Genomic DNA, 23,497 nt, shown 5'->3' with positions numbered 1-23,497 from the left:
AGCCCTAGTCCCACTGCGTCACCTGTCCCCTCCCTGTCATCCATGCCCACAGCAGCCCTACCTGTCCACCCTCAGCCCCACAGCATGGCACCCCGCCCCATGGCGGCACCCAACCAGGGGTGTTGAAGCCACCAAGGTGTGAACAGAAGCCACGACATGGCACAAGGGACTCTTGCTCAGTAGCTTTATTCACACGTGGGGTGCCCACGGCAGGGGCAGCAGCGGGGCTGGGGGTGGCAGGGCATCCATCACTGGCAGGTGTTGTAGATCTGGACCTGCTGGTTGATGGTGGCCAGCACCTCCCTCATCCTGGCCTCCAGCTCACCCAGCTGCGCCGCCTTGGCGTCCAGCACCACCTCGTTCTGCTCATACTTCTTCTCCAGCACTGTGGGGGACAAAGATGGGAGGGGGCAACGAGTGAGGACAGCCCCTCGCCACATCTCCCCCAGCCCAGCCGCCCTCCCCAGCCTCACCTTGCAGCTTCCTCAGCTTGCCCTGTGCGTCCTCCAGCAGCCCGGCGGCCTCCTCACGCAGCTGCTGCGCCCGGTCGCCCGCCTGCCGTGCGCCCTGCGCCCGGTGCTGCACCAGCTCCTGTGCCGCCCGGTACCGGTCCCGCAGCGGCCCCTCAAGCACCTGCTTGGCCTCGCCGGCACGGTCCCGGGCAACGCTGGCTGCCTCTTGGGCACGCGTGGCCGCCAGGCTGTTGTTGGCACGCTTCACCTTCAGGGCGTCTGTCTTTCCCTCCAGGACACCGATCCGCTCCATGGCGGCAGCCAGCTGCTGCTCCGCACCCCTTGCCTGTGCCTGCATCTGGAGATGGGCAGTGTGGGGATGTCCTCAAATAGGGATGGGTTTTGGGGTGCCAGGGACCGAGGGCAGCAGGGAGCGCCCTTACCGTGCCAATGGTGCTCTCGCTGTGCTGGATGTCGGCTGCGGCGCTGCGCAGCGCCTCCTCGGCCGTGCCCTGGGCTCGCTGCGCATCCTCCAGCGCCTGCTGCACCGCCTCGGCTGTACCCCGCACACCCTCTGCCCGCAACCTGCAGCCGGGGTGGCACAGCCTCAGTGCCAGCCCAGGTTGGGTCCCATTTGGAGCCATGTCGCCGCGTCACCACGCTCACCTGGCCCTCTGGGCGTCCTGCAGCAGCTGCCCAGCCTGGCGCACGTCGCCAGCCGTCTGCTCCAGGATGGCATCCACGCTGGCCAGGCTGCGCACCCGCTCCTTGATCTCCTCGGCCAGGCGGTGGATCTGGGCCGGCGAAGCAGGCAGCGACAGCTCCAGCACCCGGCTGGCCACCACCTCGATGCTCTCGGGGTCAGCCCCCTCCTCTGTGGGGGGGAGCCATCAGTGTGTGTGCCCCAGGGTAGAGGGAACGGCGGGGTGGTGGTGGAGGGCAGCCATGGCTGAAGCCATGCAGCAGGGGTGGGGGGCAGGAGGCGCAGCACGGTGCAGAGCCACTCGGTGCTGGGCAGGGGCAGCCGTCCCCCCTGGCACAGCGGCACTCACGGCTCAGGAAGGCCTTGACGTGGCTGATGAGGTCCCTCAGCTCCTTGTTGGAGAGCTCCACGCGGGCCCTGGTCTGGTTCGCCTTGTCCAGAGCTGCCTGTGCTCGCTGCCGGGCTTCATCCGCCTTTCCCTTGGCCTCAGCCACCTGGGCAGGGGCAGAGACCCTCAGCACTGGCACACGTTGCCACCCCACCTGCTTCTACCCATGCCCTTGCAACACGCACCCGGTGGGAGAGCTGGGCCACCTCGCTGGCTGCGTGCTGCAGCTCCTCCTGGGCATGCCGCGCTCGGTCCAGGGCGCTGTCAGCCTTGGAGACAGCTCCACCACAGCTCAGCCCCCCGCAGCGCCGTGTCCCATCCTCATCCCGGCACCCGGCTCCCCCACAGGGGCTCTCGGAGCAGGGCACGTCGCTTGTGGCACCGCACACCTGCAAGAAGATGCAGGCAGGTAGGTTGGAGCCATCCCCAGGCGCTGTGCCCTGCTCCCGTCTCCACGTCCCCACGTCCCACCTTCTCGTTGAGTGGGTGCAAGCTCAGCTCCCGTGCCCTCGCCGCCAGGTCCGTCAGTGCCCGCCGGTTGGCCGCATTCTGCCGGTTGAAATTGTCGCGCCGGCTGGCCAGGAGCTGCTCGGTGCGGCGCCGCGTGGCTGCCGAGGTGCTGACAGGGTTGGGCACGGCGCGGGTGGAGGCATCCGCGCGTTGCTCGGCCTCCTGCGACTCCCTGTGAGACTGACGGATGCTGTCGAAGGCACCTGAGGGAGGTGGGGGCAGAGTGAAACCCCTGCCCACCGCCCCGGCATCCCAGCATGGGGACCCCCGGTGTGGCTCACCGAGGAAATTGGAGGTCTTGAGAGCGTGCAGCCGCTGCCCCAGCTCCTGCAGGCTGTGGTTGAGGACACGGGCACCCCGGTCCACAGTGCCCAGCACGTGGCTGGCTTTGTAGTTGGCGTCCTGCGCCGCTGTCAGTTCCCCCTCCAGCCGTGTCAGCCTCTCCGTGGCCCCCCCGATCTGCCGCCTGCAAGGGAAGGAGGTGACAGCCCCGCCATCGAGGCTGCCCGGGGAGCCGTGCCCCGCACCGGGTGCTCACCGCAGCTCCTCCGTGGCGTGCGTCAGGTAAGCGGCGGTGGCAGCGGTGGCGTTGCGGGCAGCCACCACGGCCTGCACGGTGGCCAGGCTCTCCTCCAGCCGACGGAAGGTGCCCTCGAAGGCGCCAGCGGCCCCGGTGTGCTGCAGGAGGCTGACCCGCTGCGCCAGCGCCCGGGTGCGGGCAGCCAGGTCCTGCACCACCCGGTCCCAGTCCCCGAAGCAGGGGTGGCAGGGCTCGCAGGCGGGGAAGGTGCCGGCAAAGCCCCGGGCGCACTGATCGCAGCGGACGCCCGAGACGCCGGGCCGGCAGTCGCAGTGCCCGCTGCCACGGTGGCACTGGGCGCTGGCGATGCCACGGGGGTCACAGTCACAGGCTGCGGGGAGAAATGGGGGGGTCAGGCTGCTGGGAGCCACAGTGCAGCCCCCCTGCCTGCCCCGGCTCTCACCTCGGCACTGCAGCCGCGGGTCGCCCCAGTGTTGCTCCTGGCAGTCGGCGCAGGTCCGGCCCCCAAAACCCGGCCGGCAGGAGCACTGCCCCGTGAACTGCAAGACACGGCGCGGCCGAGGCTGGCACCCCCATCCCCACCCCGTCCCTCCGAGCCCCCGTCCCCGGGGCGTCTCACCTGGTTGCAGGCGGGTGTCAGGGCGTGCTGAGGGTGGCAGGCGCAGGGCTCGCAGCCCTGCCCGCTGCCCAGGTTCCAGAAGTTGGGGCTGCAGCGGTCGCAGGCCTGGCCCTCCACGTGGGGCAGGCAGCGGCACTGCCCGCTCTGCCGGTCGCACTGGCACTGCTGCGGCCCGCAGGTGCTGGGGTCGGTGCCCAGCGCGTTGCAGGAGCAGCCTGGAACCAGAGGGAGGGCTGAATGGGGATGGGGATGGGGATAGGAAGAGAAGGGGGAGGAGATTGGGATGGGGACGGGATGGGGGCACAGGTGGGGTGGGGTGGGATGGGGCAGGATGGAGACAAGTTGGATGGGGATGGGATGAGGACAAAAAGGGGATGGAGTCAAGGTGGCCGTGAGGGTGGCGATGGGTGGCAACGGGGATGGGAATGGGCACGAGGTGAGGACGGGGACGAGGGTGGGGATGGGGGAGCAGTGCTGGGGCTGGGCAGAGGAGACAGGGACCGGGCTGGGCTCAGCACGGCCGTGTGTGCTCACGCCTGCAGCTGTGCCGCGTGGCATCCCCATAGAAGCCGGGCTGGCACTCGGCGCAGTGGGGCCCTGCCGTGTTGTAGAGGCAGCGCAGGCAGCGTCCCGTGCGTCGGTCGCACGCCTCCGGATCCGTCATGTCGATGTTATCGTGGCACTGGCAGGGCAGGCAGCGCCCCCCGGGCTGCAGCGGGTCCCCGTAGTACCCGGGCGCGCACTCATCACAGCGAGGACCTGCGGGCAGAGAGAGTTGGGCAGCACCTGGGGACGGGGACACCGAGCGTGCCGCGGCGGGCACCCACCTGTGTACCCGGGGCTGCAGTGGCAGACAACCTGCCGGGAGCGCCCGTCCTGGTAGCAGGAGGCGGCGAAGTGCCGGGGGCTGCCGGGCCCCTCGGGGCAGGGGCAGGGCCGGCAGTGCTGGCCAGAGCCCAGCGCCGGGTTCCCGAAGTGCCCGTTGGCACACCTGGGGGGTGGGCAATCAGCAGGGGCCAGGGCTGCCGCAGCACCCAGCCCTGGTTCAGGCAGGCTCCCTGCTCACCTCTGGCACCTCTCGCCGTCCGTGTGGTCGCGGCAGCGCAGGCAGCTGCCCGTGCGGGGGTCGCAGTCCTCGGCGTGCCCGTTGCACTGGCAGGGCCGGCAGGCGGGGAAGCCCCAGTGGCCCGGCTGGCAGCGGTCGCAGCGCGAGCCGTGGGCGCCCTCGCGGCAGGGACACTGCCCCGTGGTGCTGTCGCACACGGTGCTCACCGAGCCCTCGCTGCTGCACTGGCAGGCTGGAAGGCACCCAAGGGTCTGTCCCCAGCAGCTGGCACGCAGGGAGCCCCCTCCCCACACCCCCAGCTCCGCAGGCTGAGCTCGGGGCACGGCCCCAGGCACTCACCTCGGCACCCGCCGGGCCCGAAGCCGAAGGTGCCCGGGGAGCAGCGGTGGCAGCGCCGTCCCACGACGTTGGGCTTGCAGTGGCACTGCCCGCCCTGGGGCTGGCACTCGGCGCTGAGCGAGCCCTGGGGGTTGCAGAGGCAGGCTGCGGGCACAGAGCAGGTGAGTGCCGGCCACCGCTGCGGGATGCGGGGCGAGCGGGGCCGTACTCACGCAGCGCCCCGTCGTGCAGGATGGCCGAGAGGCTGTGCAGGAGGCTGGAGCAGGGCTCGGCCACGGGAGCCTGCCCCACGCCGTGGAAGTGCTGGGCGCAGCGGTACTGCTCGAAGGTCTCCCGGCGTCCCATGGCTCCGGGGTCGCCTGCGATGAACATCTCCAGGGAGGAGTAACGGGGCAGGAGCACCAGCTGGGGGAGGGCAGCGGGACGTCACCTCGTCTCTCCCCACATCCCCTAATGCTGCAGCCTTTGCGGCACCCTTCACAGTCCCCCTACGCCCCCAAAGGATGCCGTGCCCCATCCTGTGCCCACTCACCGAATCGATGAGCACGCTCACGGTGGAGTCCTGCCGAGCCGTGGCACAGCCCAGCTCCAGGCGCAGGGTGTAGGAGACGCCCCGCTCCAGGCAGACGGGGTTGGGCAGCACCACGTACCTGGGGGGGCAAAGCAAAGCCCGGGCAGCCGGGTGCCTCCTGCCAGCCCCGGCTCGGCACAGCCCCGGTGGGACGCTCACCTGGCGCCGGACGGGAGGCTGGTGGAGAGCTGGTCATCAGCCGGGATGGTGTTCCCGCACGGGCTGCTGGCGGAGACGGGGCTGGGGCGCAGCACCCTCACCCGCACCTCCTTCCAGGGCTCTGGGTGCTGCAGGCAAAGAACGGGGCAAAAATTCATGCACCGAAAGCCCCACGGCCGCTCTTTTGGACACGCACCGGTTAGGGCTCACCTGGGGCTCGTAGCGGATGATCACGTCATACTCCATGGAGAAGGGCACGTCGCTCACGTGGAACTCCAGCCAGCTGCCCTCCTGCACGCGGGCAAAGCCCGTCCCTGTCCACGAAGCTGGGCGACCCGCGGGGGGCTCGCGCTCCACCACCGAGCCCTGGGGCAAGGGACATTGTGAGACGGGACCCCAAAAATCCCCTTGGCTCGCAGGCACTGCACAGCTCGGCTGCTGCCTGACACGGCAACAGGGCCAAGCAGTGTCTGCCAGCCTGGGGACCCTGCAAATGCCCCTCCTGGTGCCCCGCTCAGCCTGCGTCCCCCACCAGGGACAGCTTTGCCCCTCACCTGGTGCAGCCGGGCGTCCTCAGCCTCGTAGGTGTAGTGGTCCAGGTTGATGCGGTAGAAGCCGGGCTCCACTTGCCCGCACTGCCGGCCCACCACGTGGCTGCGGCACCGGCACTGCCCCGTCTCCACGGCACACCTGGCACCCCGGAGGCACCGTCAGCCCCCCGGGGCCGGCAGGGACACCCCTCACACCCTCAGCCGTGATAAAACTCACAGGTTGTCGCGAGCACCTCCCACGTCGCAGTCGCAGGGCCGGCAGCCCTGGAGATCGTGGCTGAGAGCCCAGTGCTCCGGCTGCGGGGAGTGAGGGCATCAGGGAGCAGCCGGCCGCGGTGCCACGGCCCTGAGCGCTGTGCCCAGCCCCTGGCACGGCCCCGAGCGCCTGGCACAGCTCCTGGCACGGCTCCTGGCACTCACCAGGCACTGGTCGCAGTTGCGCCCGGTCACCAGCCGCTTGCAGAGGCAGTCACCGCTGATGGGATCGCACCGCCCGCCCTCCGCCACCGTGCCGCGGGGGTCACACCGGCACCCTGCGCAGGGACCCCGTGGCACCCAGCAGGGCCGAGCCACGCGCTCAGCACCAGTGGGTGCCCCCCACACACCCTCGGGGCCAGCCCCTGCCCCGGCAGTGGTACGTACGCTGGCAGCCCTGCGGGTTGGCAGCGCTGAGCCCGAAGAAGCCGGGTTTGCAGCGGTCGCAGCGGGGGCCCTCCACGTGCTCCTTGCAGCGGCACTGCCCCGCGATCAGCCCACGGGCAGGGTCATCGGCGCCGTCGCACAGCCCCCCGTCCAGGGAGCCCTCGGGGTCGCAGTCGCAGGCTGGGGAACAGGCAGGGTCAGCACCCGGACCCCTCGTGCCGGCCCCACAGGTCTGTGACACCGGGACCAGGCGCAGCCTTGTCCCACCCCGTGCACCCCCGGTCCCTCCCCGCAGCCCTGCTCTGACCTCGGCACACGGCGGGGTCCCGCAGGTCCTTGCTGGGGTCCTTGTAGTAGAAGGGCTTGCAGAGGTGGCAGCGGCGGCCCATGGTGTTGTGCTGGCAGCCGTCGCACACGGCCCCGCTGGTGTTCCCCGTGGCCAGGAACACGGCCATGTCGAAGTGGCAGCGCCGCGAGTGCTCGTTGCAGTCACACCCTGCGGGGACGACACCGCAGCATGGCACGCGGCACCCCCAGTCCCCAACCCTGAGCCAACACATGCAGGGTGCCAAAACCCCCAAGCAGACGTGCAGGGCCCCAAAATCGCCCAGGACAGCACACAGGACCCCATTCCCAGCCCACAGGCACAGGGTGGCTGTGCCATGGTGCCGGTGCCGGCGCGGGGCACTCACGGCGGCAGGCGTTGGTGCTGGAGCCCTCGGCCGGGCGCCAGGGCAGGTCGTGGTAGAAGTCCTCGCAGCGCTCGCAGTTGAGGCCCTGCGTGTGGTGCTTGCAGACGCAGCGCCCGTGCACCTGCAGGGACACCGCGGTGAGGGGCTGCGGGACCGGGCACCGCATCCACCCCGCTCCGGCAGGGCACGAGGGCCGCCGGCTCGCCTACCATGCCGTCGGCGGTGGTGGGGGCCCCGCTGAGCGGGGCGCACTCCGAGGCGTGCCCATAGCAGAAGCAGTTCCCGCGCAGCACCAGCTCGTACAGCGCGTAGTAGTACTTCTCCCGGATCTCCCGCCGCGAGTCCAGCAGGTCGTCCCCCAGCGTGTGCAGCTTGGTGAGGTTCACCCGCAGGTTGGTGACGCGCAGCAGGTCTGGGCACGGCAAGTGGCAGCGATGGCACGGGGTGGCCAGGCTGCTCACGGCTCCGCTTGTCCCTGCCCCCTGCGTGCCATCGTGCCGGGCTGCACGTGGCCGAGAGCCGTGGGGCTCCTGCGCACGCGGTCGCTGCGCCGTGCGCAATGCGCTGGGGTCCCAGCAGGGCAGGACGGCTCCCCGGGGACCGCAGTTTCCCAGCGTCTCAGCCCCGCAGATTCCTCTCCTTTTGCTTCCAGCCTAAATTTAGCCCTGGCTGGCTGATTAACCCACAGTGTCCTGCGCCTGGTCCGATTCCTCTGCCTGCTACCAACCCCATCCTGTGCAGCCTCATCTGCTCGGCGCTGGGCTCGGCACCTGCACGGCCGCCCCTGTCTCCCTTCGCTGGGCACCCTGCGGTGCCACACTGTCACCCACACCCCGGGGCCAGCTTGCAGCCCCCGTGGGCTGTCTCTGTCCCCCAGCCTGCCGTGGGGCTCAGGGCAAGGGGAGAGCAGCCAAAATAGCGGCACCCAAAATAGAGCAGACAGGCGGGAGCCGGGGCTGGCCACTCACCCTGAATGGCAGGGCTGTAGGGGTCGCGGATGGGGATGGCGGGGTCCAGCACGCGGTAGATCACCTGCGGGGAGAAAGAGGGCGGGGAGGGGCTGGCAGGGTCCCCGAAGCGTCCCCCGGCACCATCGGGGCCTCACCTCCCCCTCGGTGGAGGGCTCGATGTCGGAGTAGCGGGACTCGCAGACGACGTCGTCAACGCGGCGCGGGGGCCCGCGGGGGACGTGGGGGAAGGCGGCGGCGCAGTCGTAGGCGAAGTAGCGGTACACCTTCCAGCTGCGCCCAAAATCGGCCGAGCGCTCCACCAGCATGGCAGCGGGGCGGAAGGTCTGCGGGGCACCGAGCTGGGACGGGTGCCCCCAGGCTGCGGGGTCTCTCCCGTCCCATCCCGTCCACCCCCGACACCCACCTTGAAGGTCATGATGAGGTGGGTGAAGTGGAACTCAGCCTCCAGGTCCAGCTGGATGCTGACGTGCTCCACGCCTGCGTGGGGGTGGCACCCGTGACCGCGGGACCCCGGGGGACCCCGGCAGCTGGAGCCCGCCCTGCCTGGCCGTGGCGCAGGGGCGCGTCCGTGCCGGCTGAGTCACAGCTTCCTCGGCATGGGAGGACGGGAAGCGAAGCCCCCCAGGGACACCCCGCCGCCCCCGTCAGGCACTCACCGTTCTCCGACTGCCACCAGGCTTTCTTGGGGCGGGGGGCGAAGGTGGTGACCACGTTCTCGATGCGGTGGCTGTCGGCGTTGCTGCGGGCGTCGTAGGGGCGCCGCGAGTCGCAGACGAAGCACTTCTTCTCCTCCTGCCAGCGGGGTGGGACGGGGTTGGCGCTGACCCCCAGCCACCCCGTGCCCTGTCCCGTGACCCCGTTGCGCTCACCTGGAGGTGGCTGACGATGCAGTAGGGCTGGGGTCTCCGCAGCCCGCAGGTGGACGAGGCGCTCAGGCGGGGGGCTCGCCCCACCAGCAGGTCCCCGGTGGCCGGGTAGCAGCTGCCTCGGGCGCAGCCCTGGGGGGCGTCGGGGGCGGCGGCGGCGGCGGCGGCTCCCCCGGGCCCTGGGTGGGCAGGGGGGCGGCTGAGGCCGGGTCCCCCCTTCCCCGTGCCCTTCCCCAAGCTGCTCCCGGGCCGGGAGCGCAGCCCCGCCGGGGGCCCCTTCCTCGGCCGCCCGGAAATGCCCCGCCGGGACCGGACCCCCCGCCCGCCGCCCGGCCCCGTTCCAGCACCGGGAGGGTCCCGGGGGGGTCCCGGGCCGGGGGGCGCGCACTCACCGGCCACCAGCGGGGCGAGGAGGAGGAGGAGGAGGAAGGCGGCGGGGGCGCGCATGGCGGCGGGGGGGAGCGCGCGGGGGGGCGCAGGGCAGGTGGCACCCGAGGGGGGGTCCGTGGGGTGCCGGGGGGGTCCCGGGGGGGTCCCGCCGCCCCTCTCCGAAGTTGGCCGCGGGCGCAGAGCTCGGGGCTGGGCGCACAGCGCGGGGCGGGTCCCGGCAGGGGCGGCCCACGCGGGGCCGGGCCGGGGCCGTGCCCGCCCTGCCGGAGGCGGGGGGCGCCGCGGGGATCGGCCACGCGTGACCGCGGCGTGGAGGTGGGGAGGGGGACGGCCGAGGGGCAGCGAGGGGCCGGACACGGGCAGCCGGGGCTCAGGGCTTTATTTGCAGGTGCAGCCGCGCTACAGATGCCCGCGGGATTTTTCCACGCGGCGTGGGGCCGTGTCCCGCGTGGAAAGGGAGGGCGGCACGGCACGGCACGGCCCGGCACGGCCCCGCGGAGCTCCCTAGCAGGTGGTGTAAGCGTTGGCCCGCTCCTGGATCTCCTGCAGCAGCCCCGAGACCTGCCGCTCCAGCGCCTGCAGCTGCGTCGCCTTGGCCGTCATCGCCTGCTCGTTGGCCCCGAAGTGCTGCTCCAGCTCTGCGGGGACAGGCGGCGTGGGCACAGCGTGGGTGGCACCCCCCCGACCCTTCCTGCCACCCTCACCCACGGGGATGCGTGCTGGGGTACCCCGGGTGGGATGCGGGGAGCACGAGGGGAGATGTCCAAGGGGAGGTGGGCACCGAGAGGGGTCCGGGTGATGGGGAGCTGCCCGCCCCGTGCCGCCCCCTTACCTTCCAGCTTCTTCTTGCTGCTGTTGGCCTTGTCCAGGAGGTCCCGGGCCTCTGCTGTCAGCTGTGTCACCCGCTGCAGGGCGCCGCCGGACACCCCGGCCAGCCCGCTGACCTGGCCTTTCAGTAGCACGTAGCGCTGCGTCACCCGCTCCAGGTCCTGCCAGCACAGGGGCACGGTGAGGCTGAGCATCCCGCACCCGAACCCACCCGGTGCAGGGCTGGGGCTCACCTGGCTCAGCGTCCCCGAGGCGGCGGTGGCACGCTGCGCCCCCTCCTTGGCTTCCTGGGCCAGGCGCCGTGCGCCCTGTCCCCGCTCCTGCAGGGCGGCCACGCGCTGTGCCAGCTCCCGCAGCCGCCGCTGCAGCCGCGACTCCTTCCCCTGCAGCGCCTGCAGCTTGCGCTCCGCCTGGGCAGGCACGGGCACGGGCTGCTGGCGGGCACCGCGAGACGCCGTGCCCGAAACACCAGCCCTGCATCACCCCGTGCCCCTAGGGTACCCGTGGCACCGGCCCCGTTACGGCTGCCATGCCCATTACCCGCAACGTGCCACAGCGCTGACCCCATCACCCCCAGTGCACCCAAAGCACCCACCCCGCTCCCCAGCGTGCCCAGGTCCCCATCCCCAATATCTCCCCAGCGTTCCCACAGCCCCGCTGCCCCTCACCTCCTTGGCGCTGTTCTCGGCAGCCCGGATGGTGTCCTTGGCACTCTGCAGGGCGCTCCCTGCCACCGTCACCTGTGCCTGTGCCATCTGCAGCACGCGCTGCGTCCCCGCCAGCTCGTCCCTCACGCCCTCCGCTCGCTCCCTGCAGTGACACCGGCAGCTCCAGTCCTGGCCAGAGCCCCCAGCCCCCTGCCCCCTGCCCAGCCGGCACGTCCCCACCACTCACCGGGCATCCTGTCCCTGTGCCAGCAGCTCTTTCGCTGCAGCCAGCCCCTGCGCCGTGCTGTTCAGCACCGCGTCCACTCCGTCCAGCTGCCCGATGCTCTCCTGAATCTCCTGCAGCAGCTCCTGGATCCTGCTGGGGCTGCTGGGCAGGGAGATGTTCAGCACGTGCCGGGCCACCAGCTCGATGCTGCCTGGGTCAGCTCCTTCCTCTGTGGGGACATTGGAGCGGGGTGGGCTCAGGGCAGGCACAGCGCCCCGCACCATGCCCCGTGCCCACCCGGTGCCGGCCCTACCCGCCAGGAAGGCCTTGATGCGCCGGATGAAGTCCCGCAGCTGTGCTGTCGCCTTCTCCGTGCGGCTGCGGGCAGCTTGGGACCTCCCCAGCGCCTCCTCCGCTCGGCTGCGGGCACCCCGCGCCAGGTCCTGCACCTCCTGCATCTGGGGACACGAACGGGACACGTGAGGGGGTGTAAAAGGCAGCAGGACCCATCGAGGGCACGGAGGGCACACGGGGACACCACCCCTACCTTCTGCGCCACGGCACTCAGCTGTCCCAGAGCCACCTCCAGCTGCTGCGAGGCGTTGCGGGCGCTGCTCAGGGCTCGAGCTGACACGGGCAGGGCCCCCGAGCACCCCGCGCCCCCGCAGTGCCGTGTCCCCGCGCTGTCCCGGCACAGGGCTCCCCCACAGGGTGACTCTGCACAGCTCCGGTCCCCGGGCACCCCGCAGATCTGCAAGGGGGGCAAAACGGGGAGATGGGGTGGGCAGAGCACGTCACATAAGGAAAGACCCCTTTCTGGGTGGCCAAATGGCCTAAAGGGGGGGTCTCCCCCTGCCCCCTTTTATCCCCCCTCACCTTCTCGTTGATCCTGGCCACGCTGAGCCCCGACACCCGTTTCTGTGCCTCCCGCAGGGATTTCCTCTGCGCGGCCGTGCTGCGGCGGAAGGCATCGCCCCGCTGCCGCAGCAGCCGCTCGGCTGCCCGCCGCCTGGCCCGCGCCGCGCTCAGCTCGCCCGCCGTGCCGTTGGCCACCGCCTCTGCCTGCCGCGAGGCCCGCGCCGCCGCCACGATGCTCTGGTAGGACTCTGCGGGTGGAGGGTGCCCCACGGCCCCTGAGTGCCACCGCGTCCCCTGCATCCCTCTGCGGCTCCGTGCCACCCATGTCCCTGTGTCTCGCCCTGTCCCCAGGATCTCCTGGCTATCCAGAGTCTTCTGTGTCCCATCCTCTCACCACGTTCAGAGTCCCACTGTGTCCCCAAAGTCCCCCACAACCCCAGAGCCCCTCCGTGTCCCTAGGGTCCCTCTATTCCGAGGATCTCCATATCCCCCCATAACCCCTGAGTCCCCAGCACGGCCACCCCCACGTCCCCAAGCCCCTCACAGGACACTCACCCCCAAACCCAGCCGCCGCCACGGTGCCGAGGACACCTTGGAGGCGGGAGGCGGTTCGGTTGAGCCCCCCCAGCTCGCGGCTCAGCCCGGCCAGCCGGTCTCGATGCCGCACGTCTCCCTGCTCCAGCTGATCCAGATGTTGCTCCAGCTCCTGCAGCCTCTTCCAGAAGTCATCCAGCTCCGTCCTGCGGGGGCGCAGAGCTCTCAGACCCCTCTGGGTGACAAAACTCCCCCCTAGCCCGCAGCGCACACTTGCCTGGTGCCATCCAGCCGCCCGGCCAGCTCCTGCAGGAGGGGGCTGCCGGGGCTGCCCCCCTCTCCCAGCAGCCGCTCCGCGCGCCCCAGAGCCTCCTCCAGCGCCCGCAGGCGGGGGCTGAGCGGGGTCGCAGAGCCCCCCTCGCGCAGCGCCCGTGCCCGTGCCCCCAGGCGCCGCAGCCAGTCCCGCAGGCTGCCCAGCGCCGCGTCCCAGCGCCCGAAGCAGGGGTGGCAGGGGGAGCAGCGGGGGAAGGCGGCCTGGTAGCCCCGCTGGCAGCTGTCGCAGCGCAGCCCCCCGAAACCCGGCCGGCACCGGCACTGCCCGCTGGCTCGGTCGCACTGCGGGCTCTCGGCGCCCAGCGGCTCGCACTCGCAGGCTGCGGAGGTGGGAGATGTCACAGCCCGGCCTCCCCGGGGGTCCCTGTGTCCCCACAGTGCCACCAGGTCCCCTGGGTCACCCATGTCCTCATAGTCCCACCATGTCCTCAGCATCCCACCAGGGCTCCAGGGTCGTCCCCATCCTCTGGGTCCCACCAGGTCCCCATGAGCTCGCTGTGTCCCCCTCATGTCCCCAGAGTCCCCATATCCCCAGCATCCCCCATATCCCCGTGCCCTCTCCCATCCCCAGAATCCCACCACCCACCTAGGGTCCCCCTGTGTCCCAAGGGTGCCCTACGTCCCCAGGACCACCCTGTGTCCCCAACCCCTCTATCCCCAAGCCCCCTCCTTCCCCAGCATCCCCACATCCCCGGACACCCCACAGCCCCCACACCCAGTCCCCTGGCCGTGCTCCCACCTCGGCACTGCTGCTCGGGGTCCCCCCAGTGATGCTCCTGGCACTGGGAGCAGACACGGCCCCCAAAACCAGGGCGGCAGTGGCACTGCCCCGTGACCTGTGGTGAAAATAGGGTGCTCAGCCCCCTGCTCGCCCAGCCCTGGAGGACACAGGGTGCGTGCCGGGGGGCTCACCGCATCGCAGGCAGGGTGCAGGGCGCGGGTGGGGTGGCAGCCGCAGGGCTCGCAGCCCCCCGCTCCCCCCAGGCTCCAGAAGTGGGGCGCGCAGCGGTCGCAGCTCCTGCCCACCACGTGGGGCCGGCAGGCGCAGGCCCCGGTGGCACGGTCACAGTCGCAGGCACCGGTGGCACAGTAGGAAGCCAGCGTCCCCCGCGGGTCACAGCTGCAGCCTGCGGGCGGTGGGCAGACACATGGGGCACAGGCAGAGGGGTTCAGCCCCTTACCCCCACCCCAACCCCCCAGAAACCCCCAAAACACCACATCCCCCATCCCCTGCACAACCCACACGTGTCTCCCTGCCCACCCCAACCCCTCGTGTCACCCCGAATCCCCGCGTGTCCCCGGTCCCCTGCTCACGCCGGCAGCTGCGCTGCAGAGCGTTGCCAAAGTAGCCGTGCTGGCACTGGGCGCAGCGGGGCCCGGCGGTGTGGTACAGGCAGCGGCGGCACTGCCCCGTGCGGGGGTCGCAGGCCCCCGGGTCGCTGGTGTCGATGTTGTTGTTGCACTGGCAGGGCCGGCACGCTCCCCCCTCTGTCTCCGGCGCCCCGAAGTAGCCGGGGGAGCAGCGGTCGCAGCGTGGCCCTGCGGGGACACGGGAGGTGGCACCGGGGTCCCGCGGCCGCAGCGCTGGGGTCCCGCGGCACGGTGCCCGCCTGCCCCTCACCGGCGTATCCAGGCGCGCAGAGGCACACGATGTGGTGCGTCTCCTCGTCGGCGTGGCAGGCGCTCCCGTGGTAGTGCCGCGTGCCGGGGTAACCGGGGCAGGGGCAGGGGCGGCACTGCTGCCCCGAGCCCAGCACCGGGTCCCCGTAGTAACCGTCCTGGCACCTGCAAGGGTGACCGTGAGGTCTGCTGGGTCCATCCCATCCCATCCCATCCCATCCCATCCCATCCCATCCCATCCCATCCCATCCCATCCCATCCCATCCCATTCCATCCCACGCCCACCTCTCGCAGTGCCGGCCGGTGGTGTGGTCGCGGCAGCGCAGGCAGCTGCCCGTGCGGGGGTCGCAGTCCTCGGCGTGCCCATTGCATTGGCAGGGCCGGCAGGCGGGGAAGCCCCAGTGGCCCGGCTGGCAGCGGTCGCACTGCCGGCCCACGGCCCCGGGCTGGCAGCGGCACTGCCCACTGCCCGCGTCGCACAGCGGGGACACGGAGCCCTCCGGGGAGCAGGCGCAGGCTGCGGGGTGGCGCGGCTCAGGTCAGGGGGGCCGCCAGCCAGAGCAGCCCCGTGCACGACAGGGGGCTCGGATGGACGGACAGACAGACAGAGGGACCCCCTGGCACGCCCAGCCCGCCGCCAGACCCCACTACTCACGGCTGCATCCCAGGGGCCCGAAGCCGTAGCTGCCGGGGGCGCAGCGGTCGCAGCGGCGGCCGAGGACGTGGGGCTTGCACTCGCACTGCCCCGCCAGCGCCCTGCACACGCTGCTGCGGGAGCCTTGCGGGTCACACTGGCAGGCTGCGGGGCGGCAGGGACACAGCTGGGGATGGGGACACCCCAAAACACGCTGCCACCACCCCCTGCCCTCCCCTGAACCAGGCACGGCACCGTCCGGACCCGCAGCACCGCGCACGGCTCCGTCATCGCCCACCCACCCACCCACGCCCCCCGTGCCCCGTCCCCACGGCCCCACTCACGCAGGGCGCCGTCGTGCAGCAGGGCCGAGACGCTGCACACCAGGCGGGCGCAGGCTTCGGCCAGGGTGTGCGGGGGGGCCATGCGGAAAGCCTCCAGGCACCGGTACCGCTCCAGCTCCTCGCGCCGCTGCGCCGCGTCGGCCGCCGCCCCGTGGAAGCCCGGCAGCTCTGACACACGAGGCAGCAGCACCAGCTGGGGGGCACCGGGGGGGAAATAGGGGGTATGGGGGCTTGGGGATCCCACACAGGCCGGGTATTCCCATCCTTATCCCCTTCACCATCCCCATCTCTAACCCCAACACCTCCCACCCCATCCCGTCCCGTCCCGTCCCGTCCCATCCCATCCCGTCCCATCCCATCCCATCCCATCTCCCCACCCGTGCTGAGCCCCCCCCTTACCGAGTCGATGAGGATGAAGGCTCCGGGGTGGCGCTGGGTGACGCCAGCCCGCTGCAGTCTCATGGTCACCTCGTACGGGGTGCTGGGCTCGAAGCAGAAGGGCCGGGACAGCAGCACGTACCTGTGCAAAGGAAGGCCACCTTCCTGTCCCTGTCCTCATCCCCATGCCCTCGCCTACGTGTTGGGGCTGCCCCTGTTCCCATCCCATCCCACTCCCTCACCTTTGAGTGTGTGGCAGGGCCATCCCCATCCCCATCAACACCTCTAACCCCATCCCTCATCTCTGAGCATGTGGAAGGGCTGCTCCCATCACCATCCTTCTCCTACCCTTGTCTATATCTCCTTCCCATCCCCATCCCCATCCCATCCCATCCCATCCCATCCCATCCCATCCCATCCCATCCCATCCCATCCCATCCCATCCCCATCCCCATCCCCATCCCCATCCCCATCCCCATCCCATCCCATCCCATCCCCATCCCGTCCCCGTGCCCACCTCTGGCTGTGGGGCAGGCTCTCCCGGTACATCTGCTCGGAGGGCAGCAGGTTCCCACAGCGGGGGCTGGTGGGCAGCACCCGGGAGCTGACGCTCACCACGGCCTCCCAGTCCTCGGCCGACTGCGGCAAGAGACAGGAGCCCATCAGCACCGTGGGGCTGTGCCACGCGGTGCGTGCCGGTTCCGCCCCGCGGCTGCGCTCACCTCGGGCTCGTAGCGCAGCAGCAGCTCGTACTCCATGGGGTAGGGCACGTTGTCCACGTGGAAAGTCAGCCCGGCCCCGTCCCTCACGCGGGCGAACCCCAGACCCGTCCAGGTCACCATGCGCCCGGCCCCGTTCCGCAGCACCGGCTCCACGTCGGGCTGGGCACGGCACCGAGCTCAGCCCCGGACCCCCGCTGCGCCCTGCCGTGCCCCCACCTCCCCCTGGAGCTCACCTTGGGGGGCTGCTGGCGGCTGCGGCGCAGGGGGGCGCGGGGCTGGGGGGCACGGCGGGGGCTGCGCTGGGGCCGCGGGCGAACCTTTCGCCCCGCCGGCTCCCCGGGGCGGTGCTGGGGGCAGTCCTGGGGCACCTCGGCACGCACGGCGCCCTGCGGGGACGGGGACAGCCGTGCACAGGGGGGGTCATACACGGGGCACGGGGACGGCCGTGCGTGGTGCATGGTGTCCCCGTGCACGGTCCCACGCTGGGGACACTCACCGGGAGCTGGGGGTGGTCGGGTCCGTGTCCCGTGGCTTGCTCGGCCTCGTAGGTGTAGTGGTCGAGGGGGGCGCAGAAGAAGCCGGGCTGCACCTGGTCGCACTGCCGGCCCATGAGGTGGGGGCGGCACGGGCAGGCCCCGTCCTCCATGGAGCACCTGGGGTGGCCGTGTGTCCCTCTGTCCGTCCTTCTGTCCGGCTCTGCCCTCACCCATCCCTGCACCCCTCCATCTCCAGGGTCGGAGACCCCCTCCCTCCATCCCTTTCTCTCCCCATCCCTGTCCCCGTCCCCCCCGGTCCCCGTGCCCGCCGTGGGACCCCACCGGTTGCTGTAGGCTCCCCCGAAGTCACAGGAGCAGGGCCGGCAGCCCCCCAAATCGTAGCTGAGGCCCCAGAACTCGGGCTGCAGGGAGATGGGGGAGATGAGGGGCAGGCGTGGGGCTCGGCCGGGCCCCGGGGAGGTGCCATGGCGGGGAGCAGGGTGCGTGGGGCAGGGCCGTGGGGCCGGGGCACTCACTCACCACGCACTGGCTGCAGGAGCGCCCGGCCACGAAGCGCTTGCAGTAGCAGTCCCCGCTGATGGGGTCGCAGGGGGAGCTGCCCGCCACCGTGCCCCGCGGGTCGCAGCGGCAGGCTGACCACAACATGCACGTGCACACACACACGATGGGCTGGCACACGGCGCCACAGCCCCCAACACCCCCCCGAGTGCTCCCAGAGGCGTTCAGCAGCAGCCCCACAGCCCTCCCTCATTGTTCCACGCCCTTTTATCCCCCACATCTCCATCCCTAGCCCTTCAGACCAACCCCTCCAACCCCATCCCTCCATCCCCATCCTTCTTCCATCCCCACCTCTCCATCATCATCCCTTTATCCCAACTCCTCCATCTCCATCCCCACCCTTCCATCCTCATCCCCACCCCTCCATCCTAACCCCTCTGTCCCCACCCCTCCATCACCATCCCTCCATCCCAACCAATCCAACCCCATCCCCACCTCTCCATCCCCATCCCCACCTCTCCATCCCCCCCCAACCCCTCCATCCCCATCCCTCCATCCCCACCCCTTCACCCCAACCCCTCCATCCCAATCCCAACCCCTCCACCCCCATCCCCACCCACCAGCCCCCTTGCCCACCCCCATTCCCAGCTCACGCTGGCAGCCCTGTGGGTCTCCCTGGCTGAGGCCATAGGCCCCGTGCCGGCAGCGGTCGCAGCGGGGCCCGGCCACATTCTCCTTGCAGCGGCACTGCCCCGCGATCATGCCCAGCGCCACGTCCGTGTGCGCGTCGCAGGCGCCCCCATCCAGCGAGCCCGCGGGGTCGCAGTCACACGCTGCGGGGACACCACGGGAGCTGGGGCTGGCGGCACCGGGGGGCGTGGGGACGGGGGTGGCGGGGCCGGGGGCACTCACGGGCGCAGGCGGTGGGCGCGCGGATGTCGGAGCGCGGGTGCCGGTAGTAGAAGGGCTTGCAGAGGTGGCAGCGGCGGCCCATGGTGTTGTGCTGGCAGCCGTCGCACACGGCCCCGCTGGTGTTCCCCGTGGCCAGGAACACGGCCATGTCGAAGTGGCAGCGCCGCGAGTGCTCGTTGCAGTCACAGCCTGCGGGGACGACACCGCAGCGTGGCACGCGGCACCCCCAGTCCCCAACCCTGAGCCAACACATGCGGGGTGCCAAAACCCCCAAGCAGACGTGCAGGGCCTCAAAATCGCCCAGGACAGCACACAGGACCCCATTCCCAACCAACAGGCACAGGGTGGCTGTGCCATGGTGCCGGTGCGGGGCACTCACGGCGGCAGGCGTTGGTGCTGGAGCCCTCGGCCGGGCGCCAGGGCAGGTCGTGGTAGAAGTCCTCGCAGCGCTCGCAGTTGAGGCCCTGCGTGTGGTGCTTGCAGACGCAGCGCCCGTGGATCTGGGGGAAAACACCCAGCTCAGCCCAGCCGCCAAGCCCCGCGGGGCACCGTGTCGAGCTGTGCCATGTCAGCCTCACCATGCCAGGGACGGACGGCGGGGCGCCGGGTGCAGGAGCACACTCGGCGGCGTGGCCGTGGCAGAAGCAGCTCCCGCGCAGCACCAGCTCGTCCACGGCGTAGTAGTACTTGTGCAGCACCTCCCGCCGTGAGTCCAGCAGGTTGTCCCCCAGCGTGTGCAGCTTGGTGAGGTTCACCCGCAGGTTGGTGACACGCAGCAGGTCTGCACAGGGCAGGCAGCAGGCTCAGCGCCCGCCGTGTCCCTCCCAGAGCCCCCATCCCGCCCCTCCGCCACGCACCCTGGATGTCGGGGCTGTAGGGATCTGCCACCGGGATGGAGGGGTCCAGCACCTTGAAGATCACCTGCGGGTGGGACGGAGAGGGTCAGCACCAACCCTGCCCCGCTCCCGCCGCGCCGCCGCAGATCCCCCACGCACCTCCCCGTGGCTGGAGGGCTCGATCTCGGAGTAGCGCTGGTCACACAGCACCTCGTCGATGTGCCCCGAGGGCTGGCTGGGGATGCCGGGGAAGAGCTTGGAGCAGTTGTAGGCGAAGTAGCGGTACACCTTCCAGCTGCGCCCAAAATCGGCCGAGCGCTCCACCAGCATGGCAGCGGGGCGGAAGGTCTGCGGGGCACCGAGCTGGGACGGGCGCCCACGGGCACCACGCAGCCGCCTGGCGCCGTGCCGCGCCGCGTCCCCGTTACCTTGAACTTCATGATGAGGTGGGTGAAGTGGAACTCGCCCTCCAGGTCCAGGCGGATGCTGACGTGCTCCACGCCTGCGGGGAGGGACGGTCACGGCCAGGCTGGGGCAGGCACCCCCCCCGCGGGGACACCCCCTCCCCGGCCTCACCGTTCTCTGACTGCCACCAGCTGCGCTCGCCGTGGGGGCCGTGCAGGTAGATGACGTTCTCGATGCGGTGGCTCTCGCGCAGGGACGGGTCCCGCGAGTCGCAGGTGAAGCATTTCTCCGAGTCCTGTGCCGGGAGCGTCACCCTGGGGTGGGCGGCCGGGGGCTGCACCGCCTCACGGTGCCGTGCCGTGCCGTGCCGTGCCACGGGCTGCGGGCTCACCTGGAGGTGGCTGACGATGCAGTACTCCTGGGGGCCCTGCAGCCCGCAGGTGGACGAGGCGCTCAGCCGCTGGGCTCGCCCCACCAGCAGGTTGCCAGTGGCCGGGTAGCAGCTGCCTCGGGCACAGCCCTGGGACGGGTCGGGCTCTTCCCAGCCCCCCACTGCTGGCACCCCCGCTGAAAAAGGGGCAGGGGCACGGGCTGGGGGGCTGCACCAGGACCCCACACCCCCTGTGCACCCGCTGCGCCCACCCCACCCCCAGGCACGCTGTCCCACCCCGTCCCCTGTCCCGACCCACTGATGCAGCACCAAGCTCCGTGACCCGGAAAGGTGCTGGCAGCGCCGCCGGGGCCTCGTGACCGGGGGGCAGGGAGCGGGGCCGGGGGGGGCAGCGTGGGTGAGCGGGGCACTGGGGCCGGGGGCAGGGTGCGGGTGTGCTGCGGGTGCTCACATGGGGCCCCCGGCACGCAGAGCGCTGCAGGGGGGAGCTGGGAGCCAGGTCAGGCGCTCGCTAATCCCGCGGGGCTCAGCGCAGCCCGGATTCCTCTGGGATTCCTGGCTGGGATTTGCAGCGCCCAGGCTCTCAGTGACTCGGGGAGCATCGACACGGCCACTACTGCCCGTGGCCGCTGCCCCGGAGGGGTCCCAGGACCACCCCAGCCGTGGGCACGGTGGGCGTGCAGCCACACACGGGGCACGGCGGGGCCGGTGCTTACCCAGGAGCAGAGCGAGCGCCAGGACATCCATGGGCAGCCACGGGCTCTGCCTGGGGGCACAAAAATGATGCTACAGCGCGGGCACAGCTGCCGAGGCCTCTCCCAGCTCCGGCACAGCCACACACCGCGGGGAGCAGGGGGTCGGCAGCACCACCCCCACTCCTGGCTGCACCCACGGGGCTCTGCGGTGCAGCCCCCCCAAAGGCAGTGCCGTGCCCCTTCCCACAGCCCCTGGCAGCGCCCGTCCCCGTCACTGTGTCCTGCTCCAGCACTGCTGTCCCCAGAGGGTCTCAGGGACACCTGGGGCCAGGAGCCAGCAGCGCCAGAGCAGGCTGGGCAAGGACATCCCTGCAGCTGGCCGGGGTCCCGCTGTTAAATTTAGGCTCGAGTTGCCTTTTGTGCTTTCTTCTCTCCCGTTACCGCCTGTTTCCAACCTCGCAAGTGCTGGATCAAAGCCTGGCCCCGGCGCTGCCTAAACACAGCTTTCCTGTCCCCGCGCGGGAGCCAGCCCGGGGCAGGGGGCCCGGGGGACGCCAGGGCCCGAGCCCAGCCGGACGCCCACGCTCTGCCCCGGCGCCAGCCCCGCTCGAAGCCGCGCCAACACGGCGGGAGATGCCGCACGGGGCCGCGTGCCCGCGAGGGGTCCCCGAGCCCCCGTGAGCCCCCGGGCCGGCGGTACCTGGGTCCTGCTGCAGCGTGCGGGGCCGGAGGCGAGGGCCCGCTGCCCACGGGCTGGGTGTGCAGAAATGAACCCGGGCGAGAGAGGCGATGGGAAAGCAGCGGGCGGCTCTCCGGGCCCCCCGCCCCGCGCACGATTCTTATTCAAATGCGCTGCCCGCTGAAAGGGACGGCGGTCTCCAGGCTACGGGAATGTCACTGCCGATTCCTTCTGCCTGGAGGCCCTCGCCGCCCGCCCGCCAGCGGGGATGTGGGGGCCAAGCCTGGCCAGGCGTCGGCAGCCTGGGCACGCCCCGGCCCCGGTGGGGAACAAAAGGTGCCTCGTGGGCCGGCAGCGCCGCGTTCCCCGGGGCTCCCGGCTCAGCACGGCGGGAATGCGCCTGCCACGGCTTGCACCGGGGCGGCACGGCGGGACGGGCGCCCGACGCCCTGGGAACCGTCTGGTGTGGCTGTTTGTGGGGCCAGGCCGTGGCCCCGCTTCCTTCCCCAGCTGGGAATGCCCCACGGCACGGGCAGCGGCACGGCTCCGCATCGAGGCTGTGCCGGGTACCCGCATGCCCAGGGGGTGCCCACCCTCCCCACGGCCATGTCCCGTTGGGTGAAGCCCGGCTCGTGCCCACCCCAGGACGCACCCAGTGGGTGTGGGAGGACCCAGCCCCTCTCCGGAGGATCCCCACAGCCCCTTCCTTGTGTGCCCACTCCCAGGGTGAGGGGTTCCACTCCCTGAGGCTCCACGTCGGCTCCTACCTGTGCGCACGGGGCGGGCACGGCGGGCAGGTGGCCGTGCCCCGGGTGGGCTGCGGAGCGGGGCCCCCGCGGCACCCGCTGGGCTCGGGGCTGGGCTCGGCTGCTTGTTCCTGGAGGAGGGCGGCCGGCGCCTGTCTCCTCCTCCGCGAGCCGTGCCAGGCGAGGGGAGGGACCTGCCTGCGCCGAGGTTTAGCCAAGGTGAGGCAGAGGCCAGGTGGCCCACGCACGACGTGAGGGTGCCCTGTGGGCTGGCCGGGAGCTGGCGCGACGTCCCCGGGGGCTGCCGTGCCCGGCGGTGCGGCACCACCAACGCGTGGCACGGCCGGGACACGCCGTGCGGGCCTGCCCATGCCTATGCAGACACGTCTCTGGCACGCGGAGCCCCGGGGCGGCAGGGCAGCCAGCCTGCTCCCCCCGTGCTGGCACCGTGGGCGCCGCCAAGCCCGGAGCCAGCCCAGCCCCGCTCACCGAGCGCCAGATCCCGAGGTCCTGGGGAGCGGCCGGGCTCGGCACAGACCTGGCTGTCACGCGGGGACGGCGCCTTTTATCAGCCAAGGCTGGAGGAAGGAAGGGGACCCACGCGCTCCGCGCACCAAGGCTGTGCTCTGGCCGCACGCACGGTGTCAGGAAGATACAGCAGGAAGGCACACGGGAAGATAAAACAGCCCCCAGGGCCCGGCAGGGCTCGATGGATGCCCCGACGTGGCCTCAGCTCATCCCCAACACCTTGTCAGGGCGAGGGATGCTGCGGGCAGGGTCCTGCCGGGTCCCCGTGGGCCTTGTGCTCAGCGCTGTGGGTCCCCACAGGTTTGGGGCAGGATGGATGTGTGGCCCCACGGCCGTGCACGTGGCAGGGGAAGCTCGGAGGAAGGGAAGGGCCCTGCTCAGCCGGTCACAGGGCAGTGACCGGCCACTGTCCTTGGCTACTGTAGTAAGGAGAGAGCGGGAAGGAGATGAGCTGATAAAGAGCCATTAGCACGGCCCAGCACGTCTGTATCGGCAGGATCTTGCCAAGCAAACCTGATTTGCGTGGAGGAGATCACAAGTGACCTGATAAAGGTGACTGTAACAGGATCTCTGGCCTTGAAACGCGAGGTGTAAGCAGGAGGGAGGGATCCCCAGTCCCCTCCGAGGGACCAGGCTCCCCGAGGGCTGCCCTGACGTCCCACCAGAGCCACGGTGCCCTCAGCTGCCCCACGGCCGACAGCTGGCAGCGCCTCGCCTGCGGATGCC

The 23,497-nt window shown here is 71.3% G+C and overlaps 2 protein-coding genes across 2 annotated transcripts; both read right to left on the bottom strand.

The window, feature by feature from the left end:
• Positions 1-170: 170 nt before the first annotated feature.
• LAMB2 (laminin subunit beta 2) lies at positions 171-9,517 on the bottom strand. The gene is made up of 31 exons (XM_032194263.1): positions 9,074-9,517; positions 8,861-8,996; positions 8,608-8,681; positions 8,339-8,527; positions 8,202-8,265; positions 7,443-7,645; positions 7,234-7,354; positions 6,849-7,037; positions 6,542-6,721; positions 6,320-6,432; positions 6,117-6,196; positions 5,903-6,038; positions 5,559-5,714; positions 5,349-5,476; positions 5,151-5,268; positions 4,831-5,023; positions 4,619-4,762; positions 4,280-4,511; positions 4,041-4,204; positions 3,748-3,972; positions 3,214-3,428; positions 3,037-3,133; positions 2,592-2,964; positions 2,335-2,519; positions 2,015-2,256; positions 1,729-1,932; positions 1,505-1,649; positions 1,119-1,326; positions 896-1,037; positions 474-810; positions 171-385 (listed from the first exon to the last, which is right to left on the bottom strand). Exons 1-31 carry the CDS (start codon positions 9,515-9,517, stop codon positions 249-251), a joined length of 5,574 nt encoding a protein of 1,857 aa, XP_032050154.1. The 3' UTR covers positions 171-248.
• A 447-nt stretch (positions 9,518-9,964) lies between these two features.
• LOC116493119 (laminin subunit beta-2-like) lies at positions 9,965-22,105 on the bottom strand. The gene is made up of 35 exons (XM_032194262.1): positions 22,091-22,105; positions 20,840-20,885; positions 20,124-20,299; positions 19,904-20,027; positions 19,756-19,829; positions 19,487-19,675; positions 19,349-19,412; positions 19,070-19,272; positions 18,871-18,991; positions 18,492-18,680; positions 18,233-18,412; positions 17,601-17,713; positions 17,403-17,482; positions 17,081-17,237; positions 16,818-16,970; positions 16,585-16,743; positions 16,380-16,501; positions 15,884-16,004; positions 15,485-15,677; positions 15,162-15,305; positions 14,792-15,023; positions 14,508-14,671; positions 14,201-14,425; positions 13,799-14,013; positions 13,626-13,722; positions 12,831-13,206; positions 12,575-12,759; positions 12,038-12,267; positions 11,709-11,912; positions 11,475-11,619; positions 11,183-11,390; positions 10,957-11,098; positions 10,522-10,698; positions 10,293-10,449; positions 9,965-10,098 (listed from the first exon to the last, which is right to left on the bottom strand). Exons 1-35 carry the CDS (start codon positions 22,103-22,105, stop codon positions 9,965-9,967), a joined length of 5,514 nt encoding a protein of 1,837 aa, XP_032050153.1.
• Between the last annotated feature and the right edge of the window lie 1,392 nt (positions 22,106-23,497).

This window comes from Aythya fuligula, chromosome 10, assembly GCF_009819795.1.
Source record: "Aythya fuligula isolate bAytFul2 chromosome 10, bAytFul2.pri, whole genome shotgun sequence".
Lineage (NCBI taxonomy): Eukaryota > Metazoa > Chordata > Aves > Anseriformes > Anatidae > Aythya > Aythya fuligula.
The sequence above is the reverse complement of the archived record's forward strand: the minus strand, read 5'-3'. Positions and strand labels throughout refer to the sequence as shown.

Excerpts from the sequence above, each read along its gene's own strand:
- LAMB2 (XM_032194263.1), bottom strand. The coding sequence starts at position 9,517 with ATGCGCGCCCCCGCCGCCTTCCTCCTCCTCCTCCTCCTCGCCCCGCTG. Across the intron at positions 5,269-5,348 it reads AGCCTCCCGTCCGGCGCCAG|GTACGTGGTGCTGCCCAACC; the intron begins GTGAGCGTCCCA and ends TTGCCCCCCCAG. Across the intron at positions 5,024-5,150 it reads TGAGCGTGCTCATCGATTCG|CTGGTGCTCCTGCCCCGTTA; the intron begins GTGAGTGGGCAC and ends GCCCTCCCCCAG.
- LOC116493119 (XM_032194262.1), bottom strand. Across the intron at positions 20,300-20,839 it reads GGCGCTCGCTCTGCTCCTGG|CGGGGGTGCCAGCAGTGGGG; the intron begins GTAAGCACCGGC and ends CCCCTTTTTCAG. Across the intron at positions 15,678-15,883 it reads CCTTCATCCTCATCGACTCG|CTGGTGCTGCTGCCTCGTGT; the intron begins GTAAGGGGGGGG and ends GGTGCCCCCCAG.